The sequence below is a fragment of the Trachinotus anak genome, unplaced genomic scaffold (genome assembly GCF_046630095.1).
Source record: "Trachinotus anak isolate AG129_WGS33_773 ecotype Australia unplaced genomic scaffold, CSIRO_AGI_Tana_v1 ptg000015l, whole genome shotgun sequence".
Classification (NCBI taxonomy): domain Eukaryota; kingdom Metazoa; phylum Chordata; class Actinopteri; order Carangiformes; family Carangidae; genus Trachinotus; species Trachinotus anak.
In genome coordinates, this window is record NW_027273866.1 from 2,697,651 (window position 1) to 2,715,494 (window position 17,844).

Consider the following 17,844-nt stretch of genomic DNA (forward strand, 5'->3'; position numbering starts at 1 on the left):
TGCATTAAGTGATGAAGAGAGCAAGCGTGTAACCTGATAAATGCACTTAAAACAGCGAAGATGGACAATGAGGGGGTGAAATCTCAGATGGCCCGGTTGCTGTGCCTGCTAGGCACTTTGACAGCCTATTGATCAGCCAAAGAGAGTCTTGAGCAGGGTCAGAGGTGTGGGGATGCATGGCTCGGATACTGCTGGTGGGACAGGTGCAGGACAGCAGTAACCAGGATCTATTAGGAAATAGATCTACTCTTGAGCCAATTACATTGTCCTTTTGTTGAAGATCAGATGTGCTGTTGACTGCTGGCACTCACAGTTTCCCCTGTAGAGATGGGTGAGTTTTCCTCTCCAGTATAATACACAACAACAATATAGCAGTCTGTCTGTTGTTTGAAATTGATGTGACGTAACGTTTCCGTCTGGGACATTGATAGCTCACGGTTGTGAAAATGCCCAGCTCTTGTTATTGAATAGTAATAGGCTTGTCGGCTGGTGCCTCCAATTTCACAAATGGAGCAATAAATACACATAACAGAATCAGTGGAACAATAAGAATGCCCATAAAGGATGGTTGTGCCTCAAAACAAGGAGGTGAGTGCGGAGGTGGGCAGGGAGAAGGAAGAAGGAGGGAAGGGGGGGGTCAAAAGAAAATTTGACAAAGGAAAGAGATGAAAAGTGTGTGTGTGTGTGTGTGTGTGTGAGGGATACAGAAAGAGAGAGAGAGTGAGAGAGAGAGAGAGAGAGAGAGAGAGAGAGAGATGGTGGCCCACTCTTCATTTCTGTGCCACAAGCTCTCCTGGGCATTTGCGTGCTCCGTTTTCAACCTAAGTGTAATTTGAGCCCTGGGTTGATACAAAGTGTATGCAGCAGCTCTGTTCAAACCCAATCACTCACCCTGACGTGTAATCCTTTCCCTCACCATCATCAACGTTGCTTTGGGAATAATGAAACACACTTAAGCAATACACAGCAGTCATACAGCTGCACGCGGGGCCGCATCTTGATGAGATGCCTCATAACTCTAATGAAAGGTGTTTTGACCTGTCAATGGAGGTAAAGGATTGCCCTGCTACTGTATCTGTGAGAAACCTATTGATGGCAATATCTGGTCCAACCAGATGATTTGCATGAGAAATGAGAAGAACATTGCCTTTAAAAAATCCAGCACCTGGCAACTGGGCTCTACATTTTATTTGTGTGGGCCTCCAGATCTCCTTTTTCTTTCCCTTCATCCTCAAGTCATCCTTTCTCTTGCCTTGTGATGCCATTGTTTCCACATAGAGGATTATGACAATTAATTGGTTGCCAAGACATTATTTCAAAAAGGGAAATTGGCTCTTATAATTATATAGAGAAGGGAATACTTTAACTCCCTGGAATATCAGCTTCCTGAAATAATGGAGCTGCAGCCCCTCACTTCCCCCTCCTCCATCAGCGTTAGCGTGTCTGTCTGCCTGTTTCCTGTGACGGATCCATTTTCAACAGCTCCTGGCCCTGCAGTGGCTGCGGTTGATGTCTGGATGGTTGGGTGGCCTGCCTGAACCTCCGGCTTGAGAGCCTTGCCTCGCTTACTGTCACCCGTCTCTGGTCTGCTGGGAGCCCCAATGTGTTCTGTCCCATCACTGGACTCCCAGTCAGTGTATGTGAGTGTGACTGGTCGTGGTAAACACACCAAGCAGAGGGCAGGGTTAGGTATGAATTCCTCTACTGGGTGAAAGACTAAGTAGACATAAACTGATGGTAAACACAGTACAGAACAAATGTCTGTAGTATTGTAGTTACTTCTTTCTAACAGTTTTATGAATCATCAGGTTTTGTTTTTAGACGAATTACCATTGTCAGTCCACCACTTTGGTCCAGACTGAAACATTTCAACAACTATAAATTGGATTTTTGATCAATTTTGTACATTCATGCTTCCCAGATGATGAATCCCAATGATTTTGCAGATCCCCTGACTTCTACTGTGGCACAACCATGACGTTCACATTTGTGGTTTTAAGTGAAATGTCTCAACAACTATTAGAGCAATTGCCATGAAACTTTGTACACGCATTTATACTTCCCTCAAGATGAATCGTCGTCACGTCAGTGAGACCTTTTCATTTAGCGGCATCAAAACTTCCACAAAAACACCACAACAATTGTTATGCTGTTGGAATGCTAACTAAAATGATGGCATGCTAGCTAATTTATAATGGTGAACAAGGTAAATTCTATAGCTGCTAATTATCAGCATGTTAGAATTGTCATTATGTTAGCATGCTAACTTTAGTCTGGAACAGCTGTTCAAAAGTTTTGGCTTGTACTGGTTGAATGCAGTTTATAAAACTTTTCATCCTAGAAATTTTACTTTACAACTGATTTTTAGTCAGAACACAAAAGAATCACAGAGTTCAGGGAGTATTTAATTCATTGATCCTTTACCTTTTTGAAAATCAAAACGTAAAAGTTACACAGATATTGGTGATTCAACGATCAGAGATATCAATGTACACCATTGCCAAATGATATATTTCACACCATAAATACTCATAACACAGAAGCAGGAAATCAGTCACCTGCCCCTGTCTGCAATTTATCATCGAGGGACCAATTCTGACACATTGATGTTCATAAAAACACATACCCGCTTAGTAACCAAAATGGGGGTCACACCCACTGGTGGCCAAGTCATGTGGTCAACATGAAGCATGCTTTACCTTTACAAACAGATCTATGAAGAACAAATGGGAAGAGAGGATCAGAAAATACAATTACAAATATTTTGGCAGGCGCACTGAAGGAGAGAAACAATTTTTGATAAAAATATGGATGGCTCAGGTATGTCACAGACATGTGAAGATGATAAAGAGCAGAAAGTGTTAAATCAGAGAAATGTTGACAATATGATAATGAGGTAGTAGTCAGCAGGGCGCTGCATACTTTATTTTCAATGGTATTTCGGCAACCTACTGTATTGACGCTGATATATTTACACACTTAGACACAGCTTGTAATGTAAGACATGTTATCTTTTACTTAACACAGTGCCACATTGCTAGGAAAAAAGAAAAAGGGAGATGAGAGGACTCCCGTTATTATGATTCTTATGGCTGATCATTTGGGACACTACAAAATTCTAGTTGTAAAGAGTTTCTGCAAAAGTTTTAATTTATACAGCACTTTTATTGAAACAAGCACAAAAGTCTTTTTGTCACTTAAGCAAATCAAATATAGTTCCTCTTCTGCTATATGGGATATATGTTTCTGATTAGAGGGTTTTAGAATACTGTATGTTACTTAATAGTGTACAAATTCTCCCAAATCTAAGTAAAAGCATGCTTTTAGCATGGTTTCAGTCAGAATTGGTCCCTGTTGTATTGCACAACAGTAAAGTAACTCAAGTTATATTGTCACCGTCTACAGTGGAGCTTGTTAAGTGGACAGCAGCTAATTTAAGTTGGGAAGATTGGGTGCTGGAGTGGGTAGTCATCCTCCATTACGCGGCCAGTCAGGCTGCTGTAAAAAAAGGCATGCCGGCTGCTGGATCAGTGCTAGCCACTGATATCGCAAGCATGGCGGCAACTCTACCCTACTGCAATGTCAGGGATTCCTTTGATCACAGTATCATATTGTTGTGACAGTGCCACACTTTATCACATCACATAAAATCCTTCAGTAGTATAAGCATTTGCCTCCAACACATTCTCTCTCACATGGAGACGAGCGGCACAGCTTTGCTGGACTGGACTAAAGTATTACTCACACCTGGCGTAATGGACATGTAGCTAACACAGGGAGAAGGGAGCACGAGATCTCCTACTCCCACCAGAGATCACACCTTGTACTGACACACTGTTGGGTTGCTGTTACCCTTTGGAGCATGCTGACACTTTGTTTCTTGCATAGCTATTCACATGTGCATGCTTGGGCATCCCGAGCTCTCCTCACAGATGCCTGCCTGCCTCCTGGCCAGTGTGAAGGGTGTTACTCTGCACCGGCCGCTGTGTCAACATGAGGTCAAGAAGTGTTCCACGTGTCTACTGTACTCCTGAAGGGAGGCCGTGCAGACAACAACCTCCTGCTGGGTTAAAAATAAACCCAGTGTGAAGTGCCACCGCTCTGGCTCTGCACCTGCCATTTACCTCCGTTTGGTTGAAGCTCTATAAATGCAGGCACAGCTATTAAAAGATGGGAGGTGTCTAAAATGGTGAGAGCAGATGCTGGGCACCTTGCTCCCTGTGTGCGGGATGACTCTGCCACAGGCTTAAAGGGGCCCAAAATAGAGTGGTTGACATATGGGCCTCTGATTGTTTGAACACGGAATCTCCTGGACTTCTGCCACTCGGCATAAATCCTTTGATACTGCCACACCAAACCCGCTAATCATCTTTCACCTAGCCTGAATCAGGTCATCTGTTTGCATGCCAAGAGGCAATTTCCACAAGCTTAAACAACGACCAAATTTGGGTTTCAATGGGTTGCATGAACAGCAATGACACAAACCGCTACGGGAGAGGAGAAATGCTGGGGTGCGACAGTGGTGCAGTGGTATGTCCCACTGGTGGGACTGAGATACACAAGCATGGTCTTTTAGCAACAGCAGCATTGAAAAGCACATGAAAGATAGGAGGTTAAGCCCAGCTTCCCCACAGCTCCCTTTATTGCTGAGTTACTACATAATAAGACGACTGAATATTGTACCTGCCTATGCTAGTTTAGTTAAACGTGGGACCAGCAAATCTTCCAGTCTGAGACAGATCCACAAAGACCACACGGCTTACTGCTCTGGAGAGGTATATCCAAGGACATTTAAACTGATAAGAGTTCACATTTAGGTAACAATTTTAGTTCATTTTTTACCAGGAGGAGAACAAGAGAAAATGGCCACCAAGTTCACCAGACTTTGAACTGTACACTCAGCCTTCCAATAATAAATATATACACGTCCTGGTGGAGTCCAGGCAAAAACACAACTGTGAGACAAGTGAGTCTGTTTATGGTTGCTGACACCTTTGCTGTCTTCAGAACAAATTTAAGGACCTTTTTTGTTCTCTGAAAAAAGAAAGCTCTTTATCTTGTCTATCAAGAACTGGCAACTACTTATTCTGAAGATGCTGAGGGGCAGAGGGGTCCTTCTTCATATACAGCATGGCCACTGACAATTAACAAAAACCAAAAAAATTATTACTGTACATAGTATTTCTTATATATTTTAAATTAATCTGCATCATTTTTATATTTATACTAATAACCAAGTTTTGCATTTGTTCTTTTTTATTTAGTGCCCCAGGGTTCCAGGAGGGGGAGTGAGAAAGGAGAGTCTCTGTCCTGCCTGGTACAGTCAGTGGGGGTCTCCCTCTCCTGAGTACCCTCAGCCTTGGTTCAAGTCACTTTCTGTATCGCCAATGCAGCCCTCCTCTGTTGCCGTGGCAAATCAGCCACCCTCCGATCAGACCTTGGCCTCCAGCATCTCCAGGAAGAGTTTGTGCATGGGGACTTTTCCTTGCACCTTGATGCTGTAAAAGTGCTGCACAGCCTTGGTGGCCGTCTGCCTCAGCAGGGGCAGGGTCATGAGCAGCTTGCCCGCCCGCCGTGGGTCCTCCTGGTGCTGGCTGCTCTCGTAGTCCTGCAGGGCCTCGTGGAGGGCATCCTGAAGCTTCTGGACCGCCTCCATGTCCTCTATATGCATGGAGTCTGGACGAGGGCACAGAAAGGAGCATGAAGATTGATGGATTTTCAAATTTGAAAAGAAAAAAAAAAAACTTGTAAGAAATGCAGTTTGCACTTTGAGACACTGGTAATATAACAGGAATGATGGGAAATGGATTTTTCTAAAACAAAATTAAATCTCATGATTGATCTTTACTGCTCTGTCAGTAGCAGCAAGGCAGGGAACGCATTATAAATATAACTCACACTCTGACAAGATAAAGAATAGATCATAAAAAAAAGAACATCTGTTTTACTTTATTTATTTATATATTTATTCTTTGGTGGACTGGGTAGGATATTCATACGGCCCTTGACCAGCGAGACTGAAAATCAATGTTATCCTCCAGTAACAATGGCACGAATATCACCTGATCTCTGCTGAGTAAGTACACATTAAACACCTCTCTGTTCCAAAGCGCAGACTATTTTCGAACAAAAAACAACAAAAAAAAAAAAAACAAAACGAGAAAATACAGGGGCTCCATTAGAGAATTGGACGGTGTAAACAAGCCTGAGATGAATACAACACTTCCTTTCAATTAATTTCCTTCCTACTCCCTCAGAGGAGTTTCTGACCATCACAGAGATGGAGAAAACAAAGACAAATGTGTTTATTTTACTGCTCAATGCAAACAAAAACCAGTAAATATGTGAGTGAAAAACTGGCAAATTTAAATTTTGTATTATTTATCTATATTTAAAAAAAGATTTGGCTTCCTATTTAGTTCTGTGAACAATAAAAACTGTGACTCTCTCTCCCTCTTACCTCCTGGCCAGTTTTAGAGCAGTCTACAGTTTCAGTCCGGCATCATGCTCCTATAACGTTTCGCTACACTGCCACTGTTTTTTACTGATCCTACTGTACATTATGTTACAGCGCTCCCCTCTCATTCTCACTTTTCTCTGCCTCTGTTTCTATCCCCCTGCCTCTCTCAGGGACGGTCCCGGGTTGCGCTTTCTCACACTGGTTAACCGGTGTCTGGCGCTCTGGAGGCGGCATGTCATTGGCTGCCTGACTCGTCTCACCTTGGCGGTGCATATTTTACCACACGGGACAATAAAAGGCAAAACAGATTTCAGACTTCGCCCCAAATTCATTGACTGGAACAACTGTATTCCCAAGACCTTGAGACATTTCTCACCCTGACGGTTTTCAAATCCACAGTGGTAAAATGAAGTAGGTCGTTTTGTAAAGTGAATGTGGGAGGGAGGTGAGAGGAGGAGAATAGAAAGAACAAAAGGCTAAAAAAAAAAAAAATCTCAGATGAGGATGTGGTGTGACATAATTATCTCTTGTTCTTTTCATGAAGGCTGAATTCACAACTTAACAAGCTGAAACTAATATTTTGCTTGGTTTTTCACACTTGCAAACACATACATTTTGTACTAAAATGAAATGTTTTGTAGTGAGGGGGGAAGAAGAAAAAAAGGGGAGAAAATAAAAAGAGAGATAGAGACATCTCAACAGATGGGAGGGAAAAGAGGGCAGGAGACAGTGAGCACACTGCTTGTAGTCCTTGGAGGAGGGGTGGACTTAAAAAAACAACTTTGAAGAAACAATTTCCTCGCAATCCATCAGTGAGCCCACGTCGATCCGATTGATAAACTGCTAATTACAAAATCAATCGCTATGAATTTTCACAGCTGTCAGACAGAGAGGCTCCCGGGAGAGTGATCTCCCAGAGACCTTGTTCTAACGTTCCAGACACCCTCCACCTCCTCCTCCTCCTCCTTTTCTCTCTGCGACCCCCATCTCTCCTCTCTCCTACACCCCACCTCCCCACCACAGCTCTGTTGTCTGAAAGCAAAGCCCCACCATCAGCATTTTCATTTTTCAGCCCCGGACAAAACAAGGGAAAGCGGCCCGGTGACCCAGGCGTGCATTGATCAGAGCGGGACAGGTCCTGCCTCCTCAAAAGGAGCCTGTCAATAGCAGCATGCCATCTTCGCATTGGAACAAACGAGGCCTATCACTCCCTGATACTCATTCCATTCGACTTAACACATTTTATTGACAGCCCCTGTGCTCCTAATGAAATGCTAAATTTATCTCCCGTGGCTGCTGTGCCCTGCAGTTACTGTTATGGAGATAGAGAAAGAGAGGGGAGAGCGAGCGCTGGAGAAATACCACAACATGGAAGATGTTCAATTAAAAAAGCTCACTGCTCCATCCCTCTTTCTCGTACACTGCCCTTATCTTCTCTCCATCTCTCCATCTCATGCTCCAAACTAAAGGTTACACTGAGAAAGTCCTGAAAAACTAAGAAATATCATTTCTGAAACTGTGTTAGACAATACCTTGCTGTTTCTGGATATTACACTGTCTAACGTGCTTTACTCAGAGGTCCAGTCAGGAAAAAGTGAAATATTCTGAGTGAGTAATAAACCTGAAGAATGTCTCAATAACATTTTGTCTACAGTATTGACTTTTAACAAATACAGTACATTTTTCTTATATTCTGTGAATATGAATTTGTTGTTACAGCATATAAGAATGTTTAATTCTTCTTGGTTCCTGTCAGTTGGTTGGTTTTAGGTCACAAGTGCATTTTATTTTAGGACTGTATTTATGATGAAAAAAAATCTACAAAATACTATAATACATAATACAATTATAAAATAATACAGTTTTATGTTATATGATATAATTATATGGCATATAAAGTTAATATGACAACTTATTTATTATTATATCTGAAAATTTATCATTTCTATGAAAAATATAGTGGAATAAAAACATTTTTTAAATAAATGTAAATCAAATACTGGTGTAACATCTAGCAAAGTAAATCAACAAGGAGATAGTATATGTATTCCAAGCAAATGACAGAACTGTGCCTCTAATATTTGACTCTTGTATAATATAATAAAATATTTTAGTTACAAATATTGTTAAAATCAATTATTTACACAAGATTGCTAAATTACACTAACAGTAATATTTTTTATTTGTTTATATTATTAGACATGTTTATGTTGTTATTATAAAATACTAAAATGCTTTATTATTATAATTATAATAATGATAATAATGATCATTATTATTATTTATTTTTATTTTTTATTTTTTTGCTGGCATCACAATTTACTTAAGTTATTTTTGGTTATTTTTTAGTTTTAATTGTTCACAAAAAATTTGCACCAGTCATTTATGACGTGTCAGTGTGCTGAAGACAACCCACCTGAGTTGGCCAGAGCAATGGCCTTGAGGGTGACAAACTCCTCCTTCTCCACTTTGAGCTTCTTGTATTTGCGGACCAGCTGCAGGATGGACACGTAGAGGTCGAGCAGGCCCGTCAGCCGCGAGTGCTCCTCGTCCATGATGTAGTCCTCGGCGTACACCAGCTCGTCCTCATATGGCAGTGAGCGGAACACAATGCTGAGGATGAGGATCTCCATCCAGGCGCTCTGCAGTAGACTCATCTGGTCTCCCAGTGAGAGAGTAGAAAAGCCTAGAAGGACAGAGGGGGACACTGTATGAGGACAGTACGACAACATGATGATGTAAAAAAAAAAATGGAGCGAGTCTGTGTTTACGCATTTCTGTTCACATCAAAAAACAAAAACAAAAAGCATATTTGTGCCTCCTCCATGATTCTTCTGTTGACAGAGAATATTATAAAGTGACAGAGAACATCTGAAACCAAATGAAAAGTAAAGCAAACACCACTTTAGGTTGATCAGTAAACCAAACATGACTTGTCGAGCCCTGGTAGCTCCGAGTACATGCTGAGGCACATGTTAGTGAGAGGTGTTTAATTTTAAATGCACAGGGAAAGGTCCTCTTTGAAGCCTGTGTCAGAGCACTAGAGTGGGCTTTACTCTAAGTGAGGACAGTAAATCGGTGCAAAGGTCTGGGATACACAAAGCCATGTGGTCACCCCTTGTATCCTGTCACACACTTGTATTGGTGTGCGGGGGATTAGCACCGAGACACATTCTCATTGGAGGGGTTGAGGACATGACATGCACTGTGTAGTGGGACAAGGTGATGAGGGGATGTACACACACACACACACACACACACACACACACACACACACACACACACACACACACACACAAGGACATGCACAGATGAACCAGGAAAACATACAGACACATATGTGCACATGTGGATCATGACACCTATACATATCAACATTAAAGCACACACATGCGCGTACACACACACACAAACACAGAGGGTGCTGGGGTCACATGGTTCAAGCTCAGCCTGAAGACCTGCTTAAACCTAGGGCCCCAACAGCAGCTGGATGAGCTGAAATTGGCTCAGGCGCATCAAACCGCTGTCATTTCCCCTTCAACGCCTCTACGTGTGCTCAGAATAGAGCATTAAATAAAACAAACTGTGAGATCCTCAAAAGATGAGCTGTGAGAAATTCAAACAAATTAAAGAGGGTAAAGGCAAAAAGAGAAAGGAAGAGAGAGTGAGTGGCAGACAGCCAGATAGCTATCTCATCCCTTTTCCCGTCGTGCTACCCTTCAGCTGTCAATAAACTGCATGACCCCCCTCCCTCACAGACTCCACTTTTCCCTCTCTATCTCCCATGTACCCTCCCCCTGCACAGTGTGCCTGCAGGCGCCCCATTCTGACAGCATATTAGGCTCTTCAGCTCCGCCCCTGATTAATATGACTGCTTTCACAAGTTTGGTGTTGCCACACTACCTGCCACTACGTGATTAAGAGGCGATAGATTACAGTATTGACCAGGGCATTCACCACGCGCACGGCCCACGTTTTCTCTTAAATATAAATGATCTCACTGGGGTGCAGCCACCAGCCTGATGTTTATCTCCTCCTGCCAGGACACCATGGAGACACACACAAACATACACACATGCGCAGGTTGAGGAGAATAAGAGACATGATGAGGAAGCTTGACAGAAAGTGAAAAAGAAGCAGGACGGAGAGGGAGAGAGACAGGCAGAGAGTGAAAAGAAGAGCCAGTGAGAGTAGTACCTGAGTGTTCAATTTCCCTTATCGTGGTGATGACCACTGCAGGGGAAGAGCTGGAGGATACATTAATTAACAGATTGTGATCAGAATGTGAAGGCCTTCACATTTTGAAGGGGAATCAATAGTCAGTAGAATAGAGTGCTAACAGAAAGGTGCTGGTCCCCGGCTGGACTGGTCAGAGGTCTGAGGAGCCCAAATCAGAGCCAACAAAGCAAACTGCCAAAAGCACTCAAAAGACTTAACTATTATCAAAGGAGGCAATAAGCCATATTTTGTAAAGGCCTGTGCCATTACACGTATCCAGACGGCATCTTAAAATCTTTTGTCGTGTTATTTCCTTGTCTGCATACGTGGCCATTAAGTTGGACAGAATGTGGACTGGCCGGAGGGAAATTGTCATGCAAGCATGGACGCAGTCTTGATTGCCACATCAGGTTGGCATCACAATCACAGTCAAGGCTCTGTCTAGCCTTTTAATGCCAAGGAGGACTGAAGCGGAACTAAAGCGCTGCTCCCAATGTGACAGCCCGTGTGAAGGCCTTGTTCAGGGCTTGCTGGAGAGGCTTTAGAGTTGTTCTGATACAGCAGACACCTCTCAGCCATATGCACACATGCAGCCCAGCAGCCTACAATTACCTTTGACGCTAAAAGTCCTTGAATTTAATCCAGTGTTGTGAGATGGAGAGGTGGTGTTTTTCCCCTGCTCCATCCCCTCTCTTCAAGGCCTAAATTATCGCTCCAAATGGGATCTCGTGTCGTTGCCTCGCCTTTTTCCACTCAATTTAATCGAGTAATGAAGTGACTTCCCGACTCCGCAGGTCACACAGCGCTCCGGCCGCCACACTCTGAAGGTGGCCCGGTTAAGTGCCGTCGGAGTGGGTGATTTCCTCTAATGAAATATCAATATTTACATCTTCATTTCCAGCCCACTGCCTTGGTGGGGTTTGACCAAACATGACACAATATTGACCAAATCAGAGAGGCCTGTCTGCGCACTTGAAGGGCCTTTTCCACTCCACTGCTGAGTGCACCGGCAGATATCTGTCTGAAAGTCTTTGTTGCAGAGATAATAACAGTTTTTCTTTGTTCACTTTGACTTAAGCACCCAGCTTATATAGGAATCGTACATTTATTTTTTAAAAGGATTTTCACTCAAAATTCCCAGATGTGACATATTTTATCCTGCGTGAGCATCACTGAAATTCAGTTCAATCTGGATAGAAGAACAAAAATAAATATAGATGACAGAGAATCAGCACTACAGAGCCCAACTGACCACTGACTGCATCGGTGCACCATCATTCATAGCTCAAAGGGTGAAAACAAGACCACTAAAGACCAACAACAGAAGCCAAAACCATCATCTCTTCCTTTATCTCCCCAAAAGCCCTCGGCTGTTGGCAGGAGGGGGCAGCCCGAACCCGCAGACGGCTGCTTCAAACCCCTCGTAGAGATTAATCAGCACACCGTTTCATCTGCCAGAGCACAGGACGGTCCAAAATGAAATGCTGGAGATTTCTGTTGAGCTGGAGTTCATATTCTATTAATTTATTATTGTTTCCCTCTCCCCGAGGGCCATTAGCACGGGTAATAAAAAGAGATGTAATTACGAGGCACGGTGGCCCCCTCCAGCTGCAGTCCCCTCGTAACTCACCCTCAATCAGACAACAGAGCAGACAGAGGGAGGGAGAGAGAAGGGGGAAAAAATGGCAAGAGAGAAAGAGAGAGAGAGGGAGAGAAATGGAGGATGAAAGAGAGGAGAAGATATGGGCCAAAGAGGAGGGAGATAAGAGAAAGAGAAAGAGAGTAAAAAGGGGCTGGAGAATGAGGGGGAAAGGAAGAGAGAGATAGAAAGAGGAAAGAGAGTAATTCTGGCTGGACAGGGGCTGATCTATCATGGCCAGCTATCAGAAGGACAAGCAGGCCCTGAAGACTTCTGCCCAGAGGCAATCTCACCTCAGCCAAGTCAAGTGCTCTCCGGGCTCCAGTTGGAGTAAAACTGCCCCTAACAGGACCCCAGAGGTTCAGCACGTATTTTTTTCTAACCTCACACTGAACTGAATGATCATGCTGCCATAAGCTTATTCTATATCAAAGCGTTTTATTTTAAATAGCACTTTAAAAAGAGGGCAAGAAAAAAAAAATGTATGCACCTTTGATTTGTATAGATTCCTGTGATCTGGCAGAGTGACACACTAGAGTGTAAGATGTATAACTAGTACAGGAATGAATGGTGATTTAGAGCAGCTTCATAATGGTGTACGTGTGCGCACAAGCTCGTTTGTATGGTTCTGTGTGTGTGTGTGTGTGTGTGTGTGTGTGTGTGTGTGTGTGTGTGTGTGTAACGTGCAGCTGCCGACCATGATTCTTCTTGAATTTACATGACAGCATCAGGAGGACCCAATCAATAGCAGCTTGGTAATAAATTGATGCGCTTGACATAAATAATTTGACCTGAAGTCCAGCCACATGTACAACACAAACAGCTCAGTTTGCTGCGAGCTTTCCCTGGACACCGATATGATGACATGAAGGTTTACATATTGGACAAAATCTTTTCAATTCAAACTTAAGTGATAAATTTAATAAATGTATTTCTTTCTTTTTCCAGCTCCAGAGTTCACTTTTGGCAGAGTCAGCTATCTGCCTTCTTTCGACATGATAACCAGCACATTATCCCATTGTAAGTAGCTGGGTAACGGGTGATTTGACCAGTAGCCTGTGAACGTTATGAGGTTAAAGAACGTCAAATACAGTAATCCTCTTGTTTTAATCTGCACCCTATGACCTCCTGACCCCGGCAGAGAAGTCTTTAGCCCTCCCCAGGGTCCCACTTCCCAATCCTGACGGTTACATATCTCTGTTTAGTTGCAAAGACCAGGACGAATCAGGCTTTAATCATTGCCATAATTACACATAATTTATCTCTGCTGCCATCAAGCAACATTGCTTAATGAGGGATGGCGCTCTGCTGACGATCACTTAAAGGCACATCAGCAAAAAAGATTTCCTATAGAACAATTTACATCAGATATTATAGAAAATTCTACACACATGATACAGTTACACAACTCCTTTTTACAGATTCAACTTTGAGACAGTATGAATAGTGCGCACACATAATTGTGATGCTGGACGTATCTGCTCATGTGTCACAGCAACTAAACAAAGCCCACCCCCACCTTGCCTGGCAAGTGTCCCTTTCCCTGGCCATGCATACTCCTGACTGCCTGTCTCCCACCGATACGCCCCCATCTCAATCTCCCTGCAGCTTTTCCGCCTTCCTCCCGCTCTCCTGCCTGGGTTCAGACCCTCAGCATCCACCTGATTGTTCAATCTATCTTTATCTCCTGTGTTGAAGCCTACGTCAGAGGGTAAATTGAATATACTAAGAGCTGTCTGTTGGTGTCTATATTTAATAAAGTGCACTGATGAGGTGCTGATTTATTGCCAGGCAGTATTCACACTCTATTACAAGGAGATTACGCAGCTTGAGTGGGATCAGGCTGGCAACACAGTAAGTAGATTTCACAATTTAATGGCAAAGAGAAAACAGGAGCCCGGAGGGGGCTGGAGGAGGGTGGGCTGATAGGTGGGTGGGTGGGTGATTATGGTGGAGGGTTGAGCTGACACAAACACGACAACATACAAGAGGTGTGATCTCGTTTTAACATCGCTGCCTCCATGCTAACAACTAACACGGCAGGCGGCTGTCTGTCAAATGCAGAGCTGATGAGCTGGAATCCAATAACGCGCAGATGATGAATATTCCCAAAACACCAGTAATGAATAGAACAATGCAACGACAAGCCTGTTTCATTAGATTAATCTGATCTGAATCTAATACAAAACAAAATGCAGTAACACATGAGAAGGATGTTAGAATCACAACTGTGGAGGAAATTAATTTCTTAACATCATACACAAAAATGAACTTCAGACACAGAGTAGAAATTCCAGTGTTGTTTAAATATTTTACATTCTAGCGGTGACATGCCAGAGCAAAAATATGTTTTATTGTGTGGGAGCAAAGCAGCAGCAGCAGCAGCAGCAGCAGCAGCAGCAGAGCGTCAATGTTTGCCTGGCCCCTCACCCTTCAGAGAATTCCCAGCTGAAAACACTGGGGCCTGGGAAGCTGGGATGGGAGCTGGCAAACACCAAACAACGAGCACCTCTTGAATAAGCAGCATGCATGGCAATTTTTGGATATGAACACATGACATTCCCACTGCGGGTGGCAGGGATGTGGGGTGGCACAGGGCTACAGGGGTCAAACTAGTATTCTGTCACTCCTGAAGAAGGCAACGGTGTCAAGGTGGTAAACAGGCTCCAGTGTACTGGAGCTGTCAGTGTACTTTGCTCCTCCCTAAACCTCTTGGACAGAGTGAAATGAAGCTTTATGGGATGGAAGGGGGCCAGAGGGGTGGACAGTGGACGGCTATGTGTGTCAAAGGTTGTTAGCACCTTAGGAGCAACAAGCCATCTGTCAGCATCCCCCTAACACTGCTCCTAATGACCCCCCCCCCACCCCCCCCCCCACCCCCCCCACCCCCCCAGGCAACAGCCGTGTTAGACTCTGCTTCATGGTGCTATTTGGAGCAGTGACACTAGTGTCCAAAAGCTCCGCAGTGATTATCAATTAATCAAAGGCAGATTCAGAATGAGGGCAAGGCTGCGGTCTGGCAAAGGCAAACCTGTGAAAAGGCTCTTGATATGTGACACCAGCCTTCAAATGTCTACCTCATTAAACTAAGGTAACAAGTGCACCTGATCTGATTGATTAACAATGATGGGAAAAAAAACTGTAAAAACAGAAAAGGACTTCATGTCTGCAAACTGACCTTTCATGGTATGCTAAATAGAGCTGAGATGACAAAGTTGACATTGGACCCTGTAAGGCAAAGATACCATCTACACTAATGATAGAGCTCTGATATCCTCCTATCGGCCTCCAATTAAAACTCAATCGGGCCACTCTACTTCACATTATGCCACTTTTGAAACGCATTTTCAAATGTTAGCTGAGAATAGGGGAAATTTAAAAATCTATTTGGAGAAGGTAAGTGCCCATTTTCATGACATTTAAATTGTTACATTTAGACTTTAGTCATTGGCCCATCTGTCAATGGCCTAATCAATGTGGTCTACTTCATAATGAACTGTTAATCTTTTTAATTCCATTGCCTAAGGCTGCAAAAATCTATCAGAATGCAATCAGCAGTTTTTCCCCCCCATGCTTTTCTTGTCCCAGAGAGGATGGAGGGAGAAATATGGTAGGAGCGGAGCATGGTAGGCTGCCCTGGGGTACCGTTGGTGCATGGAGTGTTAGTGCATGGAGTCTCGCTCAACCAGTGAACCGTCTCTGATCAGGTTCAGCCATGTACAACTCAATTATGCAGCCATTTCATGGCCAGAGGACACCCACTGTCCTAATACAGACACCACCAAAGGGACCGACGCAAACCAAGCACTCGGCTGAGGTGGAAGTCTTTATTCTGTCAGTGTATTTTTAATCTCAAAAGAGTGTGTGTGATTGTAGTGTAAAAGTTAGAAAGTGACCAAATATAAAACAAAAGCACAAGTGTGGGTGTGTGTGTGTTTATACAGAGGCAGGTCAGATGAATCTACATAAAGTCCAGATGCTGCTCGCTGTTTAACGTGACTGCTCAGTTCCAGGTACTCGCTCACAGTCGGAACAGGCTTACCGCCCCGGGTTTTGGGTTATATGATCATTATCGACGCATGTGGAATGACAAGTCCTCAGCCGCAATCTGTGGGGCAAATCCCATTAACATTATGAATCTATCCACTGTACAATACGTGTTAGCATAATCTGATTAACAGTGCTTCAGCACTATGACACATAAAATCTGAGCTAGAGTGTACACACATTAAAATGATCGTGCACTTCAGGTTGCACAGTCAGTTAAAATCTTTAAAACCTAGAGGATACTGAATGGTGTGTTAAGAGTATGATTTATGGAGAAAAATCATACATCTTGACAAATTATACAGAGTACTGAATACTGAATGTTAACCACAACTAATTCAGGTTTCTTCAATGACGTCAGATTTTTTTCACAGTAAATTAAAGATGATAACAGACACACTTTATACTGCATCTGCATGTTTGTGTCTTACTAAGTGATGCCTTCATGCCTGCATAGACTATACTCGGCAGCCAGCACGAGAATGATGCAGTTTTTGTGCTTGTGTGCAAAGCTGGTGTAATTTTTGGGTCACAATGATGAGAGTGTGCTATCAGGTCAGTTGTGATCTAGTCCTGAGTAAGCTCCTTGGTTAAACTCTCAGTCTGCTGACCATGCAGAGCCCATGTGGAGTGATCCAAACAGTTTAGACGCGTAAGGGGCCGAGGCTGAGGCCAGGGGCTGGGAGCATATCCATCTCTAATCTCCTTACTATCAGATCTGTACCTGATTAATACCCCTCCTTCTGAGAAGTACTCTAATACCTTTTCAGAACAAAATGCACCTGTCTGAGGTCAGCTGGAGTCCCCTTCACTTTACTGAAAATAAATGAGCCTTCTAAATCTAAGAATTGGGATTGAAATTTATCTTCTAAATTAACTGATATGATGCTAAAGTAAAATATGCACACACTTGAATGTTTATGTGTGTGCAAGAGGCAGACAGTGTGTGTATGCATCAGTGCTGTAGTGATGTCGCACATCAGCTGACAGCTGTGTGCCTGTCCAAGTTATGCTGATGAGAAGAAGAGGTTATGGAGGTGCCGCTGAGAGACACATTCATTTAGTTTGTTACCCCTCCATGCCTACAGCACTGTAATGTTATGGAGTGATGGGGGTCAAGCTCGAGATCAAGGAGAATCTGCCTTGGTTGCAAAAAAAAGAGCAGCTTAACAATGTGTTCTCTCTCAAAATCAGAGGAAAACTCTTGAAGGACGCAAAATCTCCGTTGATGTGAAGCTCTGTATCCTTAATTCAACAGCCTCTTATAACCTAACACCTCGTCTATCAGAATGTCTATGGGGCAAGGAAGAAACATGATTATGCCCATCAATAATTCAGTGTGTGTGTGTGTGTGTGTGTGTGTGTGTGTGTGCTTGCACTTGTGTGCATTCATGTGTGCATGTGTGTGTGTGATATGATGTCTTGTTTGATTGGGCAGGTGCCCAACTATGCTCTAAATCTCCCTGGTGATTACAACATA

General features: G+C 43.3%; 1 protein-coding gene across 7 annotated transcripts in view; it reads right to left on the minus strand.

Moving 5' to 3' along the window:
• Positions 1-2,403: 2,403 nt before the first annotated feature.
• Positions 2,404-17,844, minus strand: part of esrrb (estrogen-related receptor beta) — a 46,986-nt gene continuing 31,545 nt past the window's right edge. For all 7 annotated transcript variants that reach the window (XM_071498530.1, XM_071498531.1, XM_071498533.1 and 4 more), the window contains 2 exons: positions 8,877-9,146; positions 2,404-5,676 (listed from right to left, as the gene is read on the minus strand). In XM_071498530.1, the coding sequence (XP_071354631.1) occupies positions 5,432-5,676; positions 8,877-9,146 (515 nt within the window). In that variant the 3' untranslated portion in view covers positions 2,404-5,431. The remainder of the gene's footprint in view (positions 5,677-8,876; positions 9,147-17,844) is intronic.